This window comes from Pyxicephalus adspersus, chromosome 3, assembly GCF_032062135.1.
Source record: "Pyxicephalus adspersus chromosome 3, UCB_Pads_2.0, whole genome shotgun sequence".
Classification (NCBI taxonomy): Eukaryota; Metazoa; Chordata; class Amphibia; order Anura; family Pyxicephalidae; genus Pyxicephalus; species Pyxicephalus adspersus.
The window spans coordinates 21,752,459-21,773,557 of NC_092860.1; the positions used below are offsets into that span (position 1 = coordinate 21,752,459).

At 39.2% G+C, this 21,099-nt stretch overlaps 1 protein-coding gene across 4 annotated transcripts in view; it reads left to right on the plus strand.

The window, feature by feature from the left end:
• RNF157 (ring finger protein 157) overlaps positions 1–21,099 on the plus strand; it is a 54,757-nt gene that overhangs the window by 13,624 nt on the left and 20,034 nt on the right. For all 4 annotated transcript variants that reach the window (XM_072403841.1, XM_072403839.1, XM_072403840.1 and 1 more), the window contains 9 exons: positions 5,703–5,791; positions 7,027–7,173; positions 8,619–8,736; positions 11,701–11,767; positions 13,908–13,951; positions 17,428–17,475; positions 17,554–17,625; positions 18,058–18,217; positions 20,129–20,241. In XM_072403841.1, coding sequence (XP_072259942.1) covers positions 5,703–5,791; positions 7,027–7,173; positions 8,619–8,736; positions 11,701–11,767; positions 13,908–13,951; positions 17,428–17,475; positions 17,554–17,625; positions 18,058–18,217; positions 20,129–20,241 — 858 coding nt within the window. The remainder of the gene's footprint in view (positions 1–5,702; positions 5,792–7,026; positions 7,174–8,618; positions 8,737–11,700; positions 11,768–13,907; positions 13,952–17,427; positions 17,476–17,553; positions 17,626–18,057; positions 18,218–20,128; positions 20,242–21,099) is intronic.

The window sequence follows — 21,099 nt, forward strand, 5'->3', positions numbered from 1 at the left end:
AGGATTTTATTTATGTTTTTCTTACATCACTATACACAGCAGCAAGATAGAGAAGATCAATACCTATGAGAACACTACCACTATCGGACCGGCTGCTTGGCATTCATCTGGGAAAATGAAATAGACTGTCACTTAAAATGCGGCCATATGTTGCTGTCCATATTTATTTTCTCATTGTACAACACAAAGCCAGTGCATCCCAGTCTCCACTTGTGTAACCATTCTGCTTTGATGTCCTAGATCTCAAAAGCTGAAAGCATTTTAGCAAAGAAGTCACGTTGTCATTTTTATTTACATGTAAACACTGCAGCAGAGTCCATGCACCATGCAGTCCTGTAGCATCGGGAAGATTTGAAAGGCAGAATGAGATATCTGGTGGAGTTACTGAACTAACCTGATTTTTTATCTATAAACATGATTTACATATGAGACAAGTGCTGCAGGATTCTTTGCTATTTTTGGCTAGTTGGCTGGGACTGACCTGAATTGTGAGCAATCCTAAGGGCTCGCCCTCATCTGTGCCTGCAGCAGAATTTTTCTTTCTACAATAGTTTTGTAGCCAGGGCTGTGTCTACCATACATAAAAGGGTGACAGTTGCCCCTGCACCCAGTCAACAGGAGCCGCCATGGCTTTTGTTTGCTGCCTATATCCAGCTTTATTCATGACGATGGCCCTCCTTATGTCTGAGCCTGTCAGATGTGCTGCATGACACAAGGACGACGCATTCCACTTATATGGCTGACCCCCAATACCCTGGGCATTATGGAAAAGAAACCGATAATCCCAAAATGGACTTATTACAATCTTGTTTCAGAGCCTTTTTTCGGAGGACATCATACGCATTTGCATTACCATTACCTTCACTAAAAGTGTTACTGCGGGTAGGGAAGAGATGTGGTAGTATCTGGGGAAAGTGATATGGGGTCCACCAAATGCTTTTATGCCCAGGTGTCTTTATATAGCCTTGCTTGTAGCTTACAGTCATAAAAAGTAAGCTAAGTACTTGTAAAAGAAATGTAACAATACTTATCAGTCCTGCCTACTCTTTCTCAACAATCTTTTTCATCTGACTTTTATGGTTGTGCCGGGTGCTGTGCCCTTGCTATGCACTGGGTTTCCACACACCAGCCCCTTTGTGTCACACTTACCTTTTCTTTGATAAAGCGCAGGAATCTCTCTCCTGCACATGCAGGCGGCTCTGACCCTGGAAGTTTTTAGCTCATCCACATTTTATCAGTTTCGCCCATCCCGCTGGCCAATCAGGAAATAGCCTCTTTATTATCTCTGGCTTTTTAGCTAGCTTAGCACTCAGTGTTCGTGCAAAGTGTCTCCACTGGTGCGGAGCCCCCTAGCTCTGCTGAGCATTTCCTCTACACCTGCTGTTTAATTCAGCTCTCTCCCTGTCCAGCTCCCGTGTTGTCCAGTCAGTTGTTTCCCAGTCTGTTGTTTCCCGGTCAGTTCTCTTGTGCTGTTTCAGTGTTCCTCCCTTTCTGTGGTGTCACCTGTGCCTCCTGTCGCTTCCTGTGTTTCCTGTGTTCCCTGTATCTGCAGTGGCCCCTGTGTCTCCAGTGTCTGTTTCCTGGGTCCCTGGTATTTGACCCCTGGCTTGTGACCTGACCTCTCTTGATTGCTGCCTGCCCGGACCCTGGCATTCCTTGCCAATTATTTTTCCTAGTGATTTTGTACCATGTCTCCACCCTTTTGGGCCCAAGGACCGCAACCTGGCAGTAACCAGCAGTGCAACATCCTCACCACTAGAGGCTCTGGAGAAAACCTGGTTACTACTTAGCCTTGGCCCTTCTTAGGGCTCACACCACTTCCGTGCAAGCCGTAGCACCCCCTAGTGGCCCTGTCTCCGCAAGCGTGACACTATGGTTGTAAAAAACTAGGAGGGGGGATGCAATCACAACATACAGAGGTGAACACGGGTCTCCGACACTTCTGTATTGTCGAACGCTTCAAATGCTTTGATTGGTGGAGCTCTGCAATGGCTGTTTTAGTTTTTTTAGTTTCATTAAAACTTTTATATAAAAAAATCCCATCCTGGCATTCGTGGAAATAATGAATGCCCTTGTGTTGGTAGGAGTAAAAAAAATTCTTCAGTGATGGGTGGGGGTGTCACATCTTCTATATTCATTGATTACTTTCCTCTGTTAGGTTCCGCAGAGTCATGGCCAGTACTATAAAGTCATCATTGGGCATTCTTCTTATTAGTCTCTGTAATAGATTTACAGGTACAGCAACTCCCTATAATGTGCTGTAAGAAAGCTGTGCATGCGGTGCATTCTCATTATAGGGGCCAATAACTCCAGCAAGGAGCTATAAGTTACCCAAGGTACAGAGTTTAGTGTCTGCTGGTCTCCAGTTTTTAGAGCTGTTTTTTGACGTACATGGAACATTTCCTGGTAGCTTTGCTTATTTAAGCAAAAATGTGTACAGTATCCAGATCTCAAGTTCCATTTGTTTTGTACTAGAAAGAAAATGAAAACCGGATGGCTTGCTGCTGACAACACATGTACTTGTTTTCATCAAGTTAAGGAATGCAGACATTGTATTTTGGGCAGGAAAATGTTTAGTTGTGTGGTTGTGCCTGCCGTTTGTGAACTTCAGCACACTGCAGAAACTACTGATCACAGATTGTTGAGCCACAAGCAGATTTTTATTCTTTATTATTTATTAATTAACAAACATTCTATTTTACAATGGGTTACCATATCATATTACTCCATTCTGGTTATTTAGGAAAGATGAGGTTTTAAATTTGGCAATTAAGTTTTGAATGGTTCATAGATAACATATACATACAAACATGAATCAAACCATATGTACAAGTCAATAGGTTTTAGGTCATACCCTATATACATACCAAGGGTGTTCTTGACCGTCATCTATACCTGGATACACAATTAAAATTTAACGGGAGCAAAGAAAAAAACGAGAAACTGCTGGACATCTCTTAGCCTGACGCGAGCTTAGTAGGGATGTATGTATATACATACCTATTAACCTACACAAATGGTCAAAAATGTTACTTTTACTTACTTTGTAGCCTAAGCATCTTTTAACAATACCCCTGAAGAAGCCAATAGGCGAAACACATCGGGCTAAGAAGCGTCTAGCGGTTTCTTGTTTTTTTTCACTCTCGTTAATCATTTCTATATTATTAGAGTATCTAAGCATAGATAACGGTGAAGAACACTCCTGGTATGTAAATGGGGTATGACCCCAAACCTATTAATGTGTATATATGTTTTGATTCATGTTTGCTATGTATATGTAATCTATGAACCATCAATAGAAACTTAACTGACAAATTTAACACCCCAGCTTCTTCTCTCTTCATTGTCTTCTTACCAATTTTTTATTTCATTTTAGAAGCATGATCACCAGGCAAAAACAAACTTTCCTTACCTTTACAAAAAAAAAAACATTTTTCTTATTTCCATTTTTTTATATTATAAATAGGCCCCTCTGAGTCCACTTCCTACAGGCAACAGCTCCACTTCTAATCTACTAATTCTTTTCTGTTTTCGTGAATCAGCCTAAATATTTCCAGGGTGCATTTTTATTTAGCAATTTTATTTCCTTCGCCTCTGTCCAAAATCCCTGCAGGGCCCTCATGTATTAGCACATGGCTCTGATTGAGGTTGACATACAGCATTAAATATAAAACTGTGTTTTCCAACTGTGTGTTCACCTCAAAGGCCTTGCCTAAAATAAAAATTTACAACTGCCTTCAAAATCCTGTGGTTTTGGGAAATTTGGTTTAGCTGAAAATATTTTTCTGGTTTGGTGAAAATAATACAAATATATAAACATATAACACATAAATAAAAGAAAATCATTCACATCATTTTATTATATGAGTTTTTTTATTATTAATGTTGTGTAAGTGCTTTCCAACAAGCGGAACCTCTTGTACTAAAAGGAAAGATACAATTCTAGTTACCCCAAACTAGTAGCACAGATGAAGGGCACATGTAGCTTATAGAAATAACCAGGTAGGTATAGATCTGTCCAAAGCCACCAGCTTACCATTGTCCTACCCGGTACACAGGAGGAAATAAGAAGTCCTGATCTCACAGGCAAACATGGACTCCTTAACTTATAAACCACCAAATGTGTTTTGTTCTATCACTTAAATGCAAAAACATTTCCTGTTGATTCTGCTAGAAATCATGCAAGCTAATAAATTCCTTTGCTGTGCTTATCAGTGTTATTGTTCCCAGTTCCTTCTGTGGACTACAAAATACCTCTGCTGTAGGTTATAAAGAAGCTGGGAGGGGAAATTGATGTTTAAAGCTACGTACACACGTCCAATGGTTCTTGCCCCGCTCAGGGCCGATATCAGACAAGAATCTGGCGTGTGTACAGCGCCCGTTGTCCATCGTCTGAATGACCGTCCTGGCGGATCTATGTATGAAGGACGATGAACGATCCTAATGCAAGGAAATAGGGGAGAGCACGCAGCAGGGTTCCGCTTCGTCATTCTCCCCTTAGCATAAAGCAGAATGATGCTGTATGTACAGAACTTGTTCATGCATCGTGCAGTGCTTAGTGGTTGGAAAGGATCGTGAAAGATCCTTTCCAACGACTATAATTGCACGTGTATGCAGCTTAGGTTTTGTCTGTGGTGGCCACACTGCTGCATTGTCACCCTGGGACAGGAAATTTATTAAAGCTTTCGAAAATAAAGAAACCAAATGCAGCCACCAAATGTAAGGACTGCTAAGAGATAATATATAATATTCATCCTTGGGTTTATACCAGGCAGATATGAAAGACCAATTCATTCTTTATTTTTTTGCCTGACCCTGTGTGAACATACTACTTCTTTGACATAACTAGTTGCTTTCTCGGTCCTGGCTAGTGATTGACCTGTCTTCACATTATCTTCCCATAATCCTTTGCAAACCAGGACTCAGAGGTAGAGGTCAGCAAAATGGGCCAAACAGGATTTTTGCTGAATGGGCAAAATCATAGAATCCTTTAAAAAGGTGTCCAGTGGCAAGTTTACATTTTGCCAGACCACTGTTTAACCCTTTTTTTTAAGCTGGGTGGGAAGAAATTGTAGGTGGGTGGCCTAAAAAAACAGCCAGGTGGTTACTGAAAAGTGCTGGGTGGTGCACCCGGCTAAAAGTTGCTGGAGAAAACACTGCAGACCTTTCTGCACACAGTTTTTTCTTATTCGTAATAGAAAAAGTTTTGTCAAAATTCCTTACACTGACAGCATATCATTATGTAGGCTACAAAAGGCATCTGCCAGTCCCACTGGCCAATTCATTACATTCTGCTATGGTTTATTTTTGCTGATGGTTGCCGCCAAGGTGAAGAAGTAGTCGAGAAAGAGTTGATAGGGAAGAAGGTGCCCACTCTGGTATCAGATTGACCTGGCTGTTAACTCTAATTAGTGAGTTATAAAAGGAAAGGGTAGTATAAGGAAGGGTGAAGGGGGTGGCGCCAGAAATATAATTCACCATCACAATAAAACGCTATTACACATTGCCTGTGACGTGTTTGGAAATGATAACATAGTTATGGGCAAAAATGTAAACGGCTTACCTGTCAGTCCATGGTAACATCCAACATCGTAGTTTATCTGATGACTATCTCTGCCCAAGGACCAGCAATCTGCCATGTATTCTGTAGATGACTGTATAATTGTTGAAATTTTCTAGCAATTTTCTGTCTTTCTTTTTAGTTCCCATATGCTGCACCTTCACCACAGGAGCCAGTGAAAACACTACGCAGTCTGATCAACATCCGAAAGGACACATTGCGTTTAGTAAGGTGACTGAACAACTAATTACTTATTTTTTTGTGTGACAGTATATATAGTAAGATGCTTCCAGACATCATCTAATATTCTCAGAGAATAAACATCCACTCCAGGTTCCCTGCTCAATTAACCCATACCCCCTTCCAACCACAAAAATGGCTCAATACATCCCTAAACCCTGGTGTTTTTTTACCGGTGACATATTGAGTCCTTCCTCTTCATCTTTTCTCCTGCACAGAAAGGCCATAATGACCCCACAGGGGTTTGATAGTCAATGCTTTGTTTGGGGTATGTTTGTTTTCATCCAAACCAGAAGAGAACCAGTAATAGATCACAGATTGATGACCCAAAGAGCCAATTACAGACAAGCATAAACTTAACTGTGCCTAAATCCCTGTTTTGTCCATACATTTCTGATTGGCAACCAACAATACACGACCCCTAGAGAGTACTAGGCCCATCATAGGGTGACAGTAAAAAATGGTGGTAATTTGCCAAGACGGTAGAGAAAGTTCAAAGTCAGAGCTCCCACCCCAATTGTTAACAAGTAAAACCCCAGTTTACAAACCTTTAGGCATGAATGGCCATCACACATCCCCTTCCTAAATCTAAATTATATCTCAATTCAGACTAGGAATTTTTTTGTCATGCTTCCATATGTCATTCCTTGTCTTCAAGAGAAAAAGGGGTCCTTTAAAAATGTTGTTAAGTCAAATAATTCTGTAGGTCAAACATTATAAAATTTGTTACAGAACAGTGAGTACCAGTGAATGGTACCAAGGTATGGCACCATTACTTTTTGTATGGTGATCCTAAGAGTGCTGCCCACACATATATGAAAACTTAGATTTTTAAAAGAATTAGGAAAAAGTCATGTAATGTAAGTTTCAACTGTAGAAGAGTAGTTTACTGCTAATGCAGCATTTTCTGGAGCAGCTCTGGGGTTGCAGATTTCCTAAAGCTCTGGTCAAGTCTGGAGCTAGATCTCTACAGATGGAGCCATTGAAGTCAGAGCTGACATACCTAAATCTCTGCCAACTCTTCTTTAGGTTATACCTTTATTATTTGAGAAGCAAGGGCCCAGCCTAAGCTGTTATTTACATGGATGGTTTTACAGGATTATAATTTTTTTTCTTCAAATAGGCTCATCTATCATATCCATTAACAAATTATTCATTACATGTTTTTTTTGAGTTTGAATAGTACATTGTATGATTTCTGGGTCTAGTAACATGGCTTTTTTTAGGTGTACAGAAGAAATGAAGGCCAGCAATGTGGAGGGCAGCCGTCCCAAAACACAATATAATGTGGAATTTACATTCGATACAGATGCACGAGTGGGAATCACCATCTATTACCAAGCAACTGAAGAGTTCCAAGGGGGAATTGCCAGGTGAATATTCAGTGACTGAAAACACTGTGCACTGGAGTAATTGGCCAGAAATAATGTAATGCCACTCAGTCTTGCTAATTACGGTATATATGGGGTATATACGTAGACTTCTGAGTACTTTATATTTGCTCTTTCATCAAGAGCCTGCCACTAGATTTAGGGGTAAAGCTCCCAGGTCAGTGTTCTCCTAACTAATAAATTATCAACTTCACATATGTTTTGCTAGGTGTATTGCTGAACAAGTGGACTCTGCTTGCAGTAAACGTTCCAATTTATTCCAGTATTCTTAAGGGATAAGGTCAGGACGATGTACAGGCCATGTGAGTTCCTCTGCACTAGACTGATCATACCATGTCTTTATGGGCTTGTCTTTATAAACGAGCAAAGCCATACTAGAACAGAAAATAGCCTAGCTCAAAGTGGTGTCACAAGGTTGGAAGCACACAACTGTCTAAAATGTCTTTGCATCCTGTAGCATTACCAGAATCTTTTGGTGGAAACACCTGAACTCTATCTTGTGGAGTGCCACATAATTCTGACTATTAAGTGCATTATAGATTGTCATTAAAAGAGAAAGGGGCAAGGTTTCTACACATACATTTTACTATATATATGGTGGCTCGGTGGTTAGCATTCTGGCCTTTGCAGTGCTAGGTCCCAGGTTCAAATCTCAGCCAGGACACTAACTGCATGGAGTTTGCAGGTTCTCCCCGTGTTTGTTTCGGTTTTCTCCAGGTATTCCGGTTGCCTCCCACATCCCAAAAAAACATGCAGTTGGAATATTTGGCTTCCCCCTAAAATTGACCTTAGACTGTCTTAATGACATATAACTATGGTAGGGACATTAGATTGTGAGCCCCTTTGAGAGACAGCTGGTGACACGACTATGGACTTTGTACAGCGCTGTGTAATATGTTGGCACTATATAAATACTGTATAATAATAATTAAATAAAGACACAGGTCAGCTTCTTTAATGTAGTTGTTAGCTCCCTTTTTCACACCAGAGACTTCTTAGCAGTTTCCTTTACAGCATTTACAATAAAGATTGGAAAATAGTAAGGTATGGTATATTTTGTGGTTTAATAAGATACAAAAAGTTCATATTTCTCATAACTCTTTTATCATCTAATTGTTTCATCTGTGTCTGGCTATGAGCACAGACCATTGTCAAGTTGCACCCTGTCTCCTGTCTGTGGAGCATGTGGTTGGAACAATTGCTGGTGGTTTAAATGTAGCTGTAAAGTTGAGTTTAGCTTTGTAGAGATATGTGGGAATTATGCATTTGGGTCAGGCGTTTCAGGTATGCACAGTAGAATCTTGGTACATAGGTTGATCCTATTGCATATCATTGTATGCCTGTGTGGTTATATATAGATCATGGTCCCATTTTTATTCATTCTCTCCCATTATGCTGAAACAATAATTAATTGTGTTATATCTCAGTTACATTCCTAAAGCCAGCAATCTGCAGTCAGAGACCATGTACTTCAAGAAAGGAGTCAGCCAGCAATTTTGCCTTCCGTCATTTACCGTAGACCCATCTGAATGGAGGGAAGAAGAGGTAAGGCTTTTTTACATGTGAATATCATATGCCTATATTATTTGTCTCCTTTAAAAATCTGTTTTTTGTTTAAGAAATGGCAATAGTTTTATATGTCCCTGATTTAGCAAATTAAATGACATTCAGTAAGGGTTTACATTTACATTAAATGCTACCAACCTTTACAGGTCAACAACATATTTAATTTTAAAAACTAAAATATCAAGTGTTGTGACCCTTAGCATTTGCTGTAACCATGATTCCAAACATTTTTGTATGACAAAGAGTTGCAAAGACAAATAAGGATTTGATTGGTGAAACATTGTAACCTTAATTCATTCACATGATAAAATCCTAAAACCTAAAAACCACTGTCATAAGTAAAATCAAGAAAAAAACAATTACAGATTATGAATTTGTTTTATCCTTATAAGATGGGGTTGATTCAATTAATAAGTAGTTAGATATGTTTGATGCATTTTGTGGAATTACGGTAACTACTTCTTTAAAGAACCAAAACTAAAGGTGAACATGGGGAAATATGTTTGAGTTATTTCAGGTAGTCAAATGAATCTGAAAAATGCTTCAAAGTAACATAAATGAGTAAGAAAGAGCACACAAGGAGTCACAGAAAAAAAAAAAGACTTCCTCAGTTGCTATGTGGTTAAAAGGCTTTCGCTGTGTATGTGCAGGCAAGGACTTGCATTGCCCACTGTATGACCAGTATAAGGGAGGGAGCCTAAAAACTTGTAGGATAACTTGGAGCAACAGGGAATGAAAGTTCTGCAAATGTTGACATTAATATTATTATTGTGGGTTTCCATCTACTGCTGTTCTGTTGGGTAATAAATACTGCACTGCTGGAATCCTCTGGGATGTTTCTTTTCCAGCATGCTGATAATGATTCATTGTACAAAACTTTACAGTATGAAAGGCCAATTTATATCAATCGTTCTCCCTCCTAGACCATCAGAGTTGCTACTGCGCATACTAGGAGTGGTTTGGGACAATGCCACTTAACTGGGAGGAAACCCATACAGACATTATAGGAACATACAAACTACATCCAAATTGTGTCCCGGGGAAGGGGGTTATCCAGGAAGCTGACAAGCTGACCAATTACTTAGTAAACCTTCCTAAAAAGTTCAATCTCCTAAAAAAGACATAACATTAAAAGTCTTAGTATTTGGAATATTCTTCTGTACTTAAACCTTTAAGTCATCTCATCAATCATAAATTTTGTGTGCCACGCTTTCAATGGTCAATCATTTTATTTCAGCTTTCACTGTAGCAAGAGAGAATGTGGGCTAGTTTACATGAACAGGGGATGTGGTTTCTGCAAAGTCTAGTTAAAAAAAATGATGGTTACCATGGTGAGATAAAGAAATTATTTCTCCATTTCTTCTAATGTAGATAATAAGACAAGTCAGCTTGTTTTTCCTAGAGTACTGTACTTATATATATAGTTTCTGTTTTCCAAACAAACCTTTAATGCAGATTACATATACTAAACTGGCTTCACTAGTGTGTAAAAATTTATTTTAAGCTATTGAGCTTAGTAAACAGCTTCTTTTTAAGCAGAATATTTACAGATAAATGTGTAAACATGTGGAAAGTTGCACCTGGCTGGCTGAAAATGAGCACACAGAATATTTATGTCTTATTTATTATATACTTACTTAAAAAATAGAAACTATTTTATACTTCATTTACAAAATCACTTGACATCTCAGACTTTACCTTTATTAGTTGTCATTGTAATGCAGTCAGACTGCTTGTCGTTTTCTCTTGTATACAGGCTGTGTGCAGTAAAGGTTAAAATACCCTGTGCTGGCAGCATGCTGAATACTCACGTTGAGGACTACACACAACACATGGGCCCAGGCCCCCAGCTGTCTGACATCCCTTTACACTGCTCTAATTAATAGGGCTTCTCAGGTAGCATGAGCACTCTTGACTTGGACCACTGGAGATCCATGGCAATGTGTTTTGTGTAGGAGCAGAGCTCTAAATCTTTAGCAATGTGCCAGCGCAATATTTTTAACCCTTCCTGCAGCACATAAAAAAGAAAAGAACAAGCATGTATAGTATCTTTATAAGGAAAGTCTGTTTGGGCTTTAAAGCAATCCAACCCTTTGCCCATATACAACAAAGCTAAAGATTTGTGTAAACTGCCTCCTACATGCAGCAAACCTTTACCTTTTCTTCACACCCCAGCTGGTGGAGTTATTCATTTCTTATTGTACAGTCTGACTTTAAATAAATGACAAAACTACCATTACTGTGGGGATTCCCCGCACTGCAACAAATAAAGGTTTGATTGAACTATTGTATTCTGGGGGATTCTCACTGCAAGATTAGTTTAGTTATTTACTTTGAGTTCAGCTGTAAATGGCTTTGCACTTTGGGGCCTAGTGGGCAGCAGTGCATAAAATAGAAGCCATCAAGTGAATAAGGGATCAGTTAAGTTCTTTGTTTCTAAATGATCACAGATTCCTAAGCGTAGGGCTAGCCCTAGGCTACCGATAGACTGGCAGGTCTCCTAGGCTACCAAGGACATGAGCATGCATACCAAGTAGTTAGGAGGAGAAGCTGGCATTTGAAGGTCAGATTGCCTTCAAATGTCCATGTGCTATCTAAAATGACTGGCCAAGGAAAACAAGTAAGGTAGAAATTCAGAACTGCCATCCATTCTGTGACCCTAAGGGGCACATTCATAAAGCTGCAGTACTGTTGCTTTATAAAGAAAAACCCACACAAGTATAAAGCACTGCAGTGAGCTTTACAGATGTGCACTTTGCTGTGACAGCTTGGGGACTCTGGTGCAGACTAACAAAATTCGATGAGAGTTCTGTAAACACAAAACAGAAATGAATTGTGAGGAGCTCCGTGATGAGTTACACGTCTGTCTCTTCTTCAATCATTGACATTGCTCCATTCAGTATTATTTGACCTAGAAATATAATTCTACTTTATATATTTCAGCTGACATTTGACCTGGATCGAGAGGTGTATCCAATGGTTGTTCATGCAGTGGTGGAGGAAGGCGAAGGTGAGATACAGACCTGTCAAGCTGCTTCACTCTTCCCCTTTAGCATCTAATAACTGCCGGTCTGTTCTTAGAAGAAATTTTGAACACTTAGCGTGCACCAAGGCTTGACAGTATTTTCATTTTTTTAGCAATCCCTCAGTGCCAGGAATGTGTGCAGAAAGAGGGGTGAAAAGTTTGTAGTTATTGTCATCCTACACCGTCCCACGTCTGCTTCTTTTGCAGAGTGCTGTCCACCACCATTGACAATGCAATGAGGTTTTTTTCAATACAGTACGGGTAAAGCACTTGGTGTAATGTTTTCTTAAACCGAACCGGTGGTCAGGCTATGACCATTTAAATATTTACTTGTTCTTTGCAAGCAATAATTGAACTTTAAACTAAGCCTTTACTAACCTCTCCAGCAGCAGGCTTTGGAAAGCAATTCATCCTCACAGTCCACAACAAAGACCCTGAAATCTTCAGTTTCTTTTATTTCATCCTCTGGCAACAGAAACTTAACCTGTCAGCCTTCTAATAATAACAAAGGGCAGGTACTGTAAGCTGACTTCAGCTACTCCATTGTTTTTTCTGCAAGCTTTGAGTATGAATTGATCCACAGTGTCAGGCCCCATAGACACAATGTATTCAAAAATACATCTAAAGTGTGAGCTTTAAAAATACAAACCCACTTTAAAAACATTAAAATTCTGCACACTCCTGCATTTTGCAATCATGTAGAACAGTCTCTTATTGACTTTCTCTCCATGGGGAACTAAACAGCTCATGTACGTATTGCCGCTTTCCTTTGGAGGCACCCGCTCATAGCTGTCACTATAGACAGGCAAGGAGATCTGTTGCAGCTTACTTATTATTTCAGTATGTATATGGTTACTTTAGTTATGCTATAATTTATTGAAGTGCATCTAGTGTTAATTCCTTGAATTGGTAATAGCCTCTTGCTATCCTCTTTCAGCACCTAGATTGGGTAAGGGAAGGACAACACCTAAGCTACATACACACGTGCAATAATTGTCGTTGGAAATGATCTTTCACGATCTTTTCCAACGGCTAAGAACTGCACGATGCATGAATGAGTGCTGTACATACAGCGCCGTTCTGTAATATGGAGATGGGAGGGGGAAAACAACAGAGCGGCACCCTGCTGCACGCTCTACCCTTTCACTTCCATTGGGATCGTTCGTCGTCCGTGGATCCGCCAGGACGGTCGTTCAGACAATGGACGACTGTACACACGCCAGATTCCCATCCGATATCGTCCATGAGCCAATTATCGGATGAGAACTATTGGACGTATGTACGCAGCCTTAGACTCAGCAAGACTTTATGTAAATGTTCTTCATGGGCAGAAAGAGCAGAATAAACAAGGGGGAGAGTTTTTGCTGTGCTGCTGTCGCTTTAATTCCAACAGGCTGGACAGGTGCAGAGTCCTAAACATTGATATGAAGATCTTGTGGTTTGAGTGGTAAGAACAATAAAGTGGGTCATTTTGTTTCCCATATTTCCTGTATAAGTTAAATAAATCTTTCAAGTCACTTTTGGGTGTAGTGACCTCTCATGGTTTGGAATTGGTGGTGCCAGAAGTCCCCGGCATGCCTTTATTATCTGTTTAAATTTGTTTGGTTATACAGTAGATAACATTAAAAAAAAGATTCCCTGTCTTTATTATAACTCCAGTAACACCCTTGGATTAATTAATCAATGATTAATTCGTATTAAAGTAAGAATGAGTAAAAGATCCATGTGTATGTAAATAGATAACAAGAAATGGAGGATTGGAAATAAAATCTAGATATTGGGCCTGATTTATTAAAGCTCTCTAAGGCTGGAGAGGATGCACTTTCTTCATTTAAGCTGGGTTATCCAGCAAACCTGGAATGGATTTCTTCAATTTCTTAGCAAATGTTTTCAATCCTGGACCAGATGCATTCCAGGTTTGCTGGAACACCCAACTGATGAAAGTGTATTCTCTCCAGCCTTGGAGAGCTTTAATAAATCAGGCCCATTAAATCTAGAAAGAAAAGAAAATAAATTTGGTGAATTAATTTAGAGCTTGTTCCAGTTCCTTGATCTCTGGGGAAAAAAATCTGTATTCCTTGTGATACAAAAATTTACAATCTGAATAGTTTCTTTCTCTTTTCAGAACATATTGGTCACTCTCATGTGCTGATGGCAACATTTGAAAGGGTGAGTGTTGTTTTTTTTTTTTTTGTGGATTAAGTGTCAGTAATTCAGTCTTTATTGGCAGTGCTAGCCGCTGTGCCCCATAACATTGTGCAGAATCCAAAAATATTAGTTCTTTTGCACTACAGGTACCTTGAGAACTTTCTACATGAACCAGGCATTTTACTGCCAAATAAAATTATAAAATGTTAAGCCAACAAAGCTCTGCAGAGTTATCAGTGCTTACTGCGATAGAAAGAGCTCTGTGATCTGTGATGGTGGAGGACCTGTCTTGTGACTTTTACTGAGCTCCATGACAAAGCTCTGCTTCCCAGAGGTACATTACATCCAAAACATAAATAAAATGTTGTGAAAATGGCTTTACATACCCTTTCCATTCCCTGTCTAGAGTTACATTTTGTAGTGTAACATGTCCTGATATCTTCATTCTTTTAATCAGGTACTAGAGACCCAAAAATGACCAAATCTTCCACAGTAGTGGAATCTTGATATTGACAGATTCGTATGCCCTGGTTTTAGTTCTACACATTGGGCCTGATTTGTTAAAGCTCTCTGATGCTGGAGAGGATACATTTTCATCAGTAAAGCTGGTTGATCCAGCAAACCTGGAATGGATCTGGTCCATGATTCAAAACATTCGCCAGCAAATAACTTTTAAAAAATCCATTTTGCTGGATCACCCAGCTTTACTGATGAAACGGTATGCTCTCCAGCCTTGGAAAGCTTTACAAAATCAGGGCCACTGACTGAAGAAGTGATAATGCCATCAAAAAATAAAAGTTGGTAACCATTCAAAACATGGTAACAGCAGCATGGGATTCTCCAATAATTCCTGGCACTTATACTATAATCACTATGACTTACTAGTTAACAAAACAAAGATAATAATGACAAGGTCAGAGCTTCCCTTGATAGGAATTAGATTGGCAGTGCCTGTACCATATTCCTATCTTGAGGTTCCTCTTTACTGAGATAAATATGGGGATTGTCTTGGCCAACATTTTCTAAAAACGCTTGCCGACTCAGCGTCATCCATACTTTCTGAGGCATTGACCCAGAATAAGTATTCATTTGCTAACTTGTAAAGAATGAGTGTAAAGCTCCCGATCTGCAAACTTGTTACTGGTCAGAAAGTAATGAAGCTGTTGGGGAAACATGGCAGCTAAATGAAGAGTCAGATTTTAGGGGCTCATTCTGAATACATGCACTTATACAATTGCTAGGGTTCTGTAATGTAAGACCCTTGTCTTGCTTTTTTAGGCACATTGCTGTGATTATTGAAGGGCCGTATTCAATTGATTTGTGTGGGAAAGTAACAAAGCTTTAAACATTTCAGCATGCAGGGCTTTTCTGAATACAACAGATTAGTTGAAATGGCATCCAGGAGAAACAATGGATTTTTCTATATCCATATATTCCTGCATTTTAAACCAGCAAAACATGAGGCATTGAAGTCGGAGTAAGCCAGTCCTAACACTGGCTGTTTATAGGAGTAACTCTGCTGACACCTTGCCTTGAAGGAAATCGTTCTTACTGAGCATCTTGCAGAATCAATATTTTTTTTCATTTCCAGTGACCTGAAGGGGTTTCATTGCACCGTACAAGTCTTTAGATATGGTGGCTACATTTATTTGCTATTTTAGACTAAGAACATTTCAGCAAGGTAAAACACGTGCTGACCCTGCCTGTGTCTTACTGTCACTTATTTTTAGAAATATTTTATCTACCCTCTATAACAATAAATCCAAGTCCAGTCTGGGTGACAACCACCACCCAGTCCATGGATTTATAGTTCAGTGAAGTGAGAAAAGCCACCTAGGAAATTTATTTGCAGAAATACCAGGTAAAAATAAAGTAAAAAAAAGGAGCCTGAACGATGAAATCTAATGCAGCCACCTAATTTAAGGACTGGTAAGCTGCAATATAATACAGTTCTGTTTTTTTAGTACCGATATGCTTAACAAAACTGTGACTTTTTTCCACTTTAAACAAAGTGACATAGACTATTCCTATCTCACCCCTTTGACCCTCCTTATACTCGCATATCCTGCTGCTCTGTTGTTCTGCATGCTTCAACCTATGTAAGCATTTGGCCCCTAAGGCCTGAGCACTTCATATACATCTTGAAAGGCTCCTGCGTACCCAGGCGCATCAGGCATTCGTTCTGCAACAAAAAAAAAAACAGCAAAAGGGTGCAAAATTCTGAGTGTAAAGGAGTTGGGCTGATAAGACACTGTTACTGATCTAAAAAGATATGGAGGCTGCCATTGCTGACCTCTCCTGAAAAGGCTAGTTGCCTTTCTGTCGTAATGATGCCTTCAGTACCATATATACTCAAATATAAACCAAGGTACCTACTTTCACCTGAAAAAAACAAACAGGAAAACTACATTGACTTAAGTAAAAACCCCAGGCTCAAAATATGGGCGTCATTGCTAAAATTTTAAAAACTGTAATTGCAAAAAATGCCCATAAAAATGGAAATAAATCCCCCCACTGTGTGTTATTTTAAAAGCAATTATTTAGCTTGGTCTGTTTATTTCCCCCCTTTTTACAAGGCAAAGTATTAAATACTTTTAAATAGGTTCTGATGGGTCTCTTTCTCCTAATTGATGTCTTGTGCATTATTGTTTGCCACTGGTAGATGGCACTGTGTCCTCATGTAAATCGTTACAAAATTTATTTTGTACTCTAGCTATGTACACACGTTCAGTAATTCAAACAAAAGACTGAACGAGCACTGTACATATAGTGTCCTTTTGCTCTATGGAGAAGGGAGGGGTGAGAATGACGGAGCGGCAACACGCTGCACTCTCTCCCCTTCACTTGTATTATGATCATTCGTCATTCGTGTATCCATCAGAACGGATTTATGAATGATGTCGGGTGAGTGCGGTACACACTGCAGATTCTTGTCAGATACTAGCCCTGAAGCGATTATTGGGCGAGAATCATCTGAAGTGTATACGTAGCCTTAGAGTTTGCCCTAGATTTTACATGAGGACACAGCACCATCTAGTGGCCAAGTATAAACCAAGATTCTTTATCTAACGCTGACACATTTGCTGCATGCTTGTGCCTTCCCTGTACATAGCTAAAGCAAAAGCACTTTTGATAGAAGGCTAAAAATGGCAGCTCTCATATTTCTCAATATATTTTGAACAAACCTGGTATATGTGGAACATGGTATATTTTGAACAAGCCTGTTCTAAAGGATTACTGACTTTTTACAAGAATGGAAAACAGAATGTTACTGGAGATAAATTAGAGTACATGTAGAGAAAAGGTACATCAACATTCCAGAGTATAAATATGTTAACCATAGCCAATCACACAGAATGCATCCAGAGTGTTCCCTAAGTTTCTGGCAAGTAAAAAAAACTTTTTAGTGGGTAGGACCTTATTGTGCCTGTCTAGTAATGAAAGCGGAGTACTGCAGATTTCCTTCTGTCCTCACTGATGTCACTTTCCTCTTGCAGCATGCAGATGGCAGCTACTGTTTAAAGCCTCTGAAGCAGAAACAAGTGGTGAGACAAGAATAAATTCGAGGGATAATACAAAGTGTGTCTTCTTTAGCAGATTCTTAGTTTTGTCTTCTTTTTTAGGTGGATGGAGTTAGTTATCTCTTGCAAGAAATCTACGGCATTGAAAACAAATACAATTCACATGACTCCAAGGTATCTGCATGCATGCTTTCTGTATGATTTTTGCATTTCATACATACATAACAGGGCAAAGCAACATTTTAACTTAAATCCCCCAGCAATGTATACCTACCTGATCAATGAAAGGAGGGGAAGCCACCTTGTGTAAGCTGAGTTCCCTAAGTTTTAGCTTAAACATAACTTTGGAGTTCACATGTCACAGCACTAGTTACATGCTCCTTTATACCTGGAAGTACTGGATATAAAGGTTGCACTTAGCAGCTGGTAGGTAGTATTAGAAAGGTGAGAATATATCCTGGTGAGGTGACATCAAACAAACTGGTTGCTATTCCCTGCAAGGGAAGCTCCTATATTCACATACATGTGATATTTATCAGGCTACATCTGGGGCAAAGATCTTGGAAATGTGCAGAGATTATATATATATATTTTTTTCTATACCAGGTGCAAGAAGATGAAGTCAGCGACAACAGTGCTGAGTGTGTGGTTTGCCTTTCCGATGTTCGAGACACCCTTATTCTTCCATGTAGACACCTCTGCCTGTGCAATACATGTGCAGATACTTTACGTTACCAGGCCAGCAACTGCCCAATCTGCCGACTGCGTGAGTGCTAGATCTGCTTTAACTGTATTGTAAGGGCTTTTACTTTACAATTCTTATTAGACATTACTGTAACTTTTTATTTCCTCTACTCTATAAAAAGCATGAAACAGTTTCCCCTACTGTGTGCAAATTGTATATCTATTTTGGTTTATATGGGCCCCCACTTTTTATTACATAGATTGAAGATGGCTTTCTTGAGTACATTTGGGATTCTGGCATCTTTCTGTACAATTTTAATGTACAGCGCTGCGTAATATTTTGGCTCTATATAAATCCTGTTTATTATTGTTAATAATAATAATAATAATAATAATAATAATAATATAAAGTGGAACTAAACCATGAAAAATTAGAGGATCATCTTTTTGGTAAAAGAGACTTTGTGAATATTATAATATAATATACTTTATATATAAATTATTATTGCCTGCAGGGTATGCACATTGCAGTGTACATTTCCTGACCCTGTAAGAAGGTGAGAATGAAATGCCACGGCAGTGTGACCCAGCTTTGTACAAGAGTTGCATCAACTATGACTGAAGAAGTAAACGCAGACCTAGTGGTATAGGAGATGGAAGCCAAGTGCTGGTATTACTAGAAGCCAGCAGACTAGGGCATAAAATCCACCACAATGCTCAATTTTTTCATGTAAACTTAAAATGTTTCTAGACCCAAAAACAAACATGTTATTTATTGCAGCTTACCAGTCCATATGTGGTGGTTTTATATAATTTTTAATTTTGACCTACCATACCATATACACTGGAAATCTAACAGAGGTACCTACTTTTACCTGAAGAAAAAGACAGAAAAACAACATTGACTTGAGTTAAAACCCAGGGCACAGAGTTTTGACATAAGTGCTATCTTTTAAAACAGTTATCAACAGATAAAATTAATGTAATTGAATACAGTCATGGTGTGTTATTTTTAAAATATTTATTTAAACTGTGGATTAAAAAATTAAAATCACATGAGCTCATTTTTTCCACTTTTTACAGAATTAATTTTTTTTGCACTTTTGAGTTGGTTTTGATAGGTCACTTGAACTTTTTGCATTGTTGTTAGTCACCAGTAGATGGCGCCGTGCCATCGTAAAGTGTTACAACTGCTGTCCAAGGTGACAACAGTTTATTATACACTACACATGAGGACTCAGCACCATCTAGTGGCCCAAATATAAACCAAGATTCTTTTTTAAATGGCATTCTCAGGTCAAAAAGTCTCAGGGTATACTAAAGTATGTACAGTAATCCTGTCACTAATAAACTTCCTTTCATATGCTCACTTACCATGTTTTATCTGGAAACCTGATAGCCTTGTGTCAAGTTTTAGTTCACAAGAGGTTTCAAAGACTCAAAATGTATGGCAGGATTAACAGCTATTTTCTGCATTTACTTGAAAAAAATGAATGCAGCCAGTATATTTCAAGGTGCACCTATGCCTGAACGTGGACTGTAAAATACTTATATATTCCAAACAAGCAGTAAAAGCCCTGATTTTTCTAGCTGCCTGCAGTGTGCAGTAATTCATTCAAAGATCCATAAAGATCACATCAAAGACTGTAAAATCGGGTTTCTGTCCATTTTTATCAAAACCTTGCAAACAGAAATGATGCGTATTGACAGCCCCCCAACAGGACATTAAAGTTAAATGCATTTTTTTCAGACCAACAAGTTTTTTTTTCTGTACTTGCAGGGTAATGGAAGAAATGTGCATCTATTACAAAGATGTACTCCCTAGTTTTTTTAATTTTGCCCAGGCATTTGCCCGTTGTTATTCTGACTAGATGGAATGAGAACTGGCGGATTTCTGTATTCTTATTTAGATGATCTGAGACCTACATACAGATATTCCTCTGACATATTTTCTTTGTTTATCTCATGCTATTCTACTTATTCTGTCCTGCAGCTTTTCGTGCCCTTCTTCAGATTCGAGCAATGAGAAAGCTTCCAGGTCCTCACTCACCAGCTGGATTCAGCCCTATAATCGCAGCCCCAACCTCAGATTCTGACGAGCACACGGTGAGTATTATTTACAGCCTTTGTGTGAGGTACTGAAAAGCATTTTGGTGGTTAAATTAAAATACACTGGAACATCTTATCATATCCCATTATTATGTGAAAGGGTTCTGTAAGTGCCAGTTCTCATTCACCACCCATATGTTGTATTGTTACCTGCCAGCCGCTCCAGCACTCATCAGGCAGCTATGGTTCAAAATGAATCAGTGTCTGCACATGTGACAGCTGACAGCAGTGAGCGTTACTAGTACCGCTAATTGCACTTATTCATTCCCTATGGGGGCTGCGGCAGGAGACCTAGATGCAGTATCTCCCTAAGCAGCAGCGTTTCCTGGCACGAAGAAGCGGTAAAAGCACCACGGCTTCACTGCCAGTCTAAATTAGCTCTCCTTTTGGAATGTATATGGGTAAAGAAAAATCTGCTAAATCCAAAAAACAGTGGTATTCTTATTTTTTCTTGGTGTATTTGTGCATTTCTTTCTAGATCTGTGCAGTAACTGAGCATAAAACAAGTCCTGCTCACTTTCTAACTTGTACAGAGTGACCGGACTTGTATCCCCCCCCCCCTCTTGCATTTTTCTGCTGGCTGCCTGTAGTGAATGTAGTCCCATACATAGGCTGGGTACTGCACCGTCATCAGGTCACTGTTACATTAAAAATACTATCTGGGTTTACAAAAGCATTTGATGCACACAAAGTTTTAATGTTCCCCTTCTGGGCAGCACATAACTTTCCTTCACTCTCCTTTTGCTCATCTAATGGTACTTTCAGCTATAAAGGAGCATGTGAAGCACAGGCATGTGACGATGTTGGGAGATTGGCCCAGTGCCATTACATGAACATGCAGATATTCTCAATTTG